The 6200-nt window shown below is 43.1% G+C and overlaps 1 protein-coding gene across 3 annotated transcripts in view; it reads right to left on the bottom strand.

The window, feature by feature from the left end:
* Nucleotides 1–6200, bottom strand: part of CFAP221 (cilia and flagella associated protein 221) — a 52331-nt gene that overhangs the window by 12730 nt on the left and 33401 nt on the right. For 2 of the 3 annotated variants that reach the window (XM_019522540.1, XM_019522538.1), the window contains exons 14-17: nt 4260–4355; nt 3232–3328; nt 1809–1945; nt 351–431 (exon numbers count right to left, since the gene is read on the bottom strand). In XM_019522540.1, coding sequence (XP_019378085.1) covers nt 351–431; nt 1809–1945; nt 3232–3328; nt 4260–4355 — 411 coding nt within the window. The remainder of the gene's footprint in view (nt 1–350; nt 432–1808; nt 1946–3231; nt 3329–4259; nt 4356–6200) is intronic. The other variant, XM_019522539.1, reaches the window with a different exon arrangement.

Here is a 6200-nt window from a genome sequence, read left to right as displayed (position 1 = left end):
CCCTTACCTTCATGGACTTCTAGTCTCCTGCCATGAGAGAGACCCTCCATCTCCCTCATTACCTTAGAGGCCTTTCTCAGCACTTCCTCCAGTTTGAGTTTTTTCTCCCTGAACACAGACCACCAGAATGGGGCAGAGTATTCCCGATGAGGCCATACTTAAAACTGACCCAAAACACTAACAGTCTGATCCACCAGCCCTTACATGCAACTAGCTTATACGCAGGGGAAGCTCTCATTGAGCAGAAGGCCAGTGATTAGGCACCAAATGTGGTACCATATGTCTTATGTCAAATTAGCCCTGCTGAAATAAAGTAACTTGAGACAGCTGCACAAGTAATAGTGGCTGACCTGCAAATTGTAGAAGGGATGAAAATGTTTGATTTTCATGTCTAAAGGCTTGAGAGAAACTGGGCCAAGAGCATCAGGAGCCTGCAACAACACACAGTCTTTTAAGACACAAGAGTATAATGAGCATTTTTTTTTTCAGACATAAGACACAAAAGCATAATGAGCATTTTCTCTTTCAGACAAAATAAGCCATTGATTCAGCCAGTTGAACACAAGGGAAGAATCTTGCACACATTTCCTCCCTGCTTTTTTGGTAGACATTTCAGTCCTTTTGGTTTTTTGCTGAAAAATTATATTTCAGTCACTCCTAGTCATCGGTGTGCTGCTGCGAACTTCGCAACAGTAAAAAAAAATCAGCTACTACAATGTAAAAATTCCCTATTCTTTTCACTATTTCAACATAATTTTTAATAAATGTATTGGGTTGAATGAAGAGCCTTTGTTTTGCAGATGAGTTCTCCAGTATCTGTGATGCTGAAGGAGTCTCCGTTGATTATATAGTCCATGGAGTTTCGGATATGTATCCAAGCACCAGCTCAAATGGGCCCACAGACATCTTTCTGGTAGGTGCTGCCCTTGGGGGCTTTAGCTGAGAAGGTTAGAAAGGCCTCCAATGGGATTGGCCATGTTCGTGACCCTGCCTTTGTCTGAATACAGAAGTCTATAACTCTGTAGCAGAGGTATCTGTAAGGCAACTACTACAGTAGTGGCTGAATAAGGGGAGACCTACCAGGTAAAATGCTGGACTGGGGCTTAGGAAATCTGGGTTCTATTTCTGGTTCATCCAGTGACCTTCGGCAAAACAATTCTCTCTGTGCTTCCCTAGCTGTAAAATTGAGACAATGCCATCCATCTCCTTTGTAAAGCATTTTGCAATCTTCTGATGTAAAATGCTAGGGATGAGCTAGGAACCGCAGTTATTAAAATGTCTGGTCACATGTCCTGACCACTACTTTAAAATTGCAACATGAAGGTTAATCTACAGTGACCTCAGAGCCGGGTTGCTTCTTCACATAACACTGCTGTGTGTGCACCTCTTGTCCCATATGCCCTGCAGTTGTAAGCAAGAGGCATCCAGCTGTGTGGTTTTCATCACCTTTCTCTATCTCTGCATCAATTCAAAATGAAGAGGAGTTGTTCAACTATTCTTGAAATGGGAAAGGTGGAGAGCTCAGGTCCAGCCTCAATTATACAGACCCCCCCCAAAGACAAGGGGGGGTCTGTAATATAATCTATAAACTACTGTAGCTTGACTGGTGTTAATGGTACTTCAACTATAATATCTATTGATCTGGACAAAATATCCCAAGCCAAGCTATTTTGCCCCACTCTGTGTGTTATATTTATCCCCATATTAAAGCCTATTTAAAGTCTCAAAGTAGGGTAAGATAGCCTCAGTGTAAAAGAGAACTAGACCCACCATACTTTATCTGTTGCCATTGTAACCATGCTACCTACCAGTTCATCAGACCTCTGAGGCGGATGGTACATGGGGAAGTCAAAAGGTAATACGCGACTCACAGACAAGCTGGAAGTGATGTTGTCTTGCTCCTCACCCATAGGTGTGATCAAGGCTTTGAAAATGCTGTTTTCTGCCATGTGTGGGAAAAGAACCAAAATCTTGTAATAAATGGTAAGATAACTCAGTTAGGATACATCAAGCCACAAACAGGCTTTTAACCTGAAGACTCACAGTGCTAAGATTACCACGAAGATCTAATAACAAGCCAGTCTCAAACTCCCCTTACCAGGCATTTTTGACCTCTTGTCTTCTTTTCTCCCTTGCTAAAGCACTGTGTTCCATTTGCTTCACCTCAACTGTGTGCAGGACACATATTTAAGTCATATGTATCCTTTCTACTGAAAGCCATAAAACTCCCACTGTTGGCTAAGGCCAAGACCTCTGTCTTGAAGGCTGGCCCTGGTTATGGTTTATCAAAAACCCCTTTCCTTTCCTGATTGTTATAAAGTGAGTAACTTCTCTGTAGTAACACTTCCACTACTTTATATGGAAATGCTCCACTATGTTTTGTAGCTCATCCAGATCCCAGACTGATACCATGCAAATACTGGTGAGCATATGTACAGGAAAAGTTTCAGAAGATAAAAGTAACGGCACAAAGAACCTTGTCGGCACTGGAAGTCTGGCTTTTCCCCTTCTAGTTCCCTCCTCACACATATTACCAATTCCTTTCATTCGAGATCTTTCCCCAACTCTGCCTTGTCTTATTGCACTCCTTCTAGCCTCTTCCTCTCCATAAGTGATGCCAGTCTTGCCTACCTATTTGTCTGCTTTTCAAACACACCTGTTCACACCTTCTACACTGCTCTTCATGAAAGGGGCTCCTCTGCTTGAGTTGAGGGTCCATACCACCTCTTCCCCCTCAAGACCAACATCCTACCTGATGACCTCCCAAGTAACAATGGATACACTGCAAGGATCCTAATAATTAGAGCTGTTCTCAATGCTTGTAAAGAATGTGCATGAATTAGGCACAATGCATCTATTTATGCTGACTACACCTCTCCATTTCTCCAGGCAGAAGGTAGGACAGGGTGACATCTTAGAAAGTAACTGGTTCAGAGAGGCGTGAGCTTTCACAGGTGACTGACTATTTCATCAGATGCTAGCCTTTAAGGTATCACCCTGCCCTACAAATAACCACCTATGTTGCTCATGGAAATCACCTCTGTCCACCTGTCAGGTAATACTCACGTCTTCTGATTATAAATTCTTGAACAGGGATTATTTCTTTGTGAGTGTGAGTAAGTGTGAGAGAGGGAGTGTATGAGTAAGAAAGTGGGCAAGAGTGTGAGTGCCTGTGATAATCAACATGAATTCAGATTAGCCAAAAGGCAAATATTTTATCTTATGCTTTACCTGATATGGAGCTTTCCTCAGCCCTTTGCCTTCTGGTGTCTTTCACTAGTTCACGAAACAAAAGTAAGATGCGATTTAGCCGGCACTGAATCAGGATCTATAATAATTGTTTAAAGATTTCCAGTTAATAATAAACTAAATAATCTACGTTTATGCTGATTCATAGTACACGCAACATTATTTATCCTACAAAAGCCACTTGGACTTCTGGTGACAGGATTTTTTTTGACATATGCATCCATTTTAGAATTTTTCCTAGGTTATTTTTGGTGGGGGAGGGCGGTATATGTGGCAGGTATATCCAAAATATAAAACTATTTTACATGCAAATGGCATATACAGGCCCTGCTCATATACCTGGGTGTATATGGATACCCAGATCTTCCTATAGGAATCCAATTGCTGGAGTGGGGCAACGGATTTGGTATGGCCCCTGTAAAACAAGAGTCAACCCTAAAGGAAATTTTTCCTTTTACAAAGCATTGCATGTTATTCTGGTAGCAGGGATTCATGGATACTGAGGCCAGAAAGGATCATTAGACCATATCATCACCTGAACAGGTCACAGACCACAGATTTCTGCCTGGATTGCACATAACTTGAGTTTCACTAAATTACATCTTTAAGACATGTATCTAACTCTGCTCTGAGGCCACCAAGAGATTGAGACTCTCTACTGGCTGTTGCATTTGGATTTGTGGCGAGCGAGTGACAGAACTGTAGGGTGGCCACGTAAAATCAATGTGATTAGTTTCAATAACCACCTTTTTGTTCACATTTGGAAAAAATGATTTTGTCTGTCTTCTTTCCTTTTTCTACTTTTTTGTAAAAATTCTATGTTTTGAACTGTTAGCATTTTATGTCTGCTTTATATTGACCTATTCTAATTACTTACAGATTTTGTTAACGGTGCTAAAGGTACAACATGTTAGTGTTGATTGTTGGCTACCTTGGTTGGCTCTCTGAGGATAGAAACTTTTAGCTCACAAGTGTTATTCTCAGACTGAATTTTGGTTGCTTCAAATTACCTTGCAAGCTGTCTGTTGAAACCGCCTCTGAGTCCTGTGTCTGCTGACCCAAGGATCGTTGAGGAGGAGGTCAAACTTGGGTTGAACACTGGGACACTGTGTGGTTCACAGAAAATGAGAAAAGATTAGCATTTTTATAACTAAAAAATGGAGGAATTTCTAGCAAGCATTCCTTGGACTGCGTCTACTGGCTATTACCTAACACTGAGGTTATACCAGGTAAAAATAGTTAGTAATTAATAAACTAATTCTGCTCGCTTTGCCCTATCACACCATCAGTTATTAAACGGACATCATCAATAGGTTCAATAGAAAGTTACTGTTAAAATAGTTGAAGAAATAATAAACTTCCTTGCTTTACTAATGTAAAAGCTAAAGTAGCTTCAGCGTGAATGAAATTTCTTTAGATTCAAAGAAAGCCTTCTGATCTCCCTCATACCAATGTCAATCCAAACTTATATCACTGCTCTAATGATGCTAGGGCCAAACTTCATCCTGCTGAAATCAGTGACAGCATTCTTATTCAATCTACTGAAAGCAGATTTGGCCTATGTTCCATACTTAAACTGTTGGACCTTGGCATCTAAATCTGGCCTAGCACACAAGGGCGCAAGCAGAGGTAACAAGGACAATATCATGGGCTGAACATTCCCCACAGGTCAAACAGTTTAAGAAAAGGACACAATCAGCCAGAAAATTTCTGTGCTCGTGCAATCATTCAAGGTAAGAAGAGTCCTTTGATCTCAGCAGTCTTCCTGCCCAAGTGCAGGGGGGCTGGACCCGATGATCTGTAAGGTCCTTTCCAGCCCCTAACAAATATGAAACTATGAAAGAGCTGAGAGCTGCAGTGAGCAGGCAGCTCCTACAACCATTACAAACCACTGTTCTGCAATTCTGGTCAGGCCTCCGTGTTATCCTTTATAGCAAGACTGTCTAACTCTTGGGTTGGCAAGATCTGAACTGCAGGGATTTTCTCAGGCCACGCCACCCACCTCTGGTGGTGGAGTGAATGGCAGTGGCGTTAACTTCCATGTGCTGATTACATTGCCTCCGCTTACCCCAGTGCCAAAAGACCTCCCCAACAGGGATCTCGACCTAGAGATTCAGCAGTGGGTTGACCAGCACCCACAGGGTTAACACTACCATTACTGAAAGGTGACCCCAATGGGGACTTCAGCCTGGAGGGAAAGCAATGGTGCACCAGGGCAAGCAATAGTGGCATTAATTCCTGGGGTGCTGGCTACACCGACACAGCTGTGGGGCAGGGCGTGCCGCTACTGCTTGCCCTGCCACAGAACCTGTGGCCCTGTCAACCATGATTTAGGCACTTACAGGACACATTGGGCCACTGCAGTTTGGACAGCCCTGCTTTATAGCAGCAGCAGAGCACAACTGACATCAGATGCCCCTGTCTGCTTATCTGCACTTGCGATGCTGTTTGCACTGTGCTGTACTGGGTGTACAGCGAGCCCTACCCTTTGAAAAATAGCACTGAAAGTGATACACAAGTACAGAAATTTGCTTTCGTTTTAAAGATGCGGACAAGTTAAAACAGCTATGTTGTCAGGAGTGGGGCTAAACCTCTTTTTGGCAGGTGTGTCACAAATTAGCCCCACATCCTCCCTGAGTGCCACTCTGATCCCTTTCCCCTGCCCAAATGGCTCCTCTGCTTGCTGCTTCCTGCCCTGTGCTCCTTGCCTGATCTGCTGCTCTGCCTTCTGCTTCCCTCCCTATCTGCCACTGTGCTTCATGCCATGCAGAGGCTACCTTTACTGGACACAATCAGCCAGAAAACCTCTGTGCTCGTGCAATCATTCAAGGTGAGAAGAGTTCTCTGATCCCAGCAGGGGTATGCATGCTGCAGTTTGGTCACCTCTGGCTAGAATAATATGGGCATACCTGTTCAACAGAGCGGATTACACGCCTGAGAGAAACTTTCAC

The sequence above is a fragment of the Gavialis gangeticus genome, unplaced genomic scaffold (genome assembly GCF_001723915.1).
Source record: "Gavialis gangeticus isolate Ggan-Ray unplaced genomic scaffold, GavGan_comp1, whole genome shotgun sequence".
Taxonomy (NCBI): domain Eukaryota; kingdom Metazoa; phylum Chordata; order Crocodylia; family Gavialidae; genus Gavialis; species Gavialis gangeticus.
Note: the sequence above shows the minus strand (reverse complement) of the source record. Positions and strands in the feature narration are given on the sequence as shown.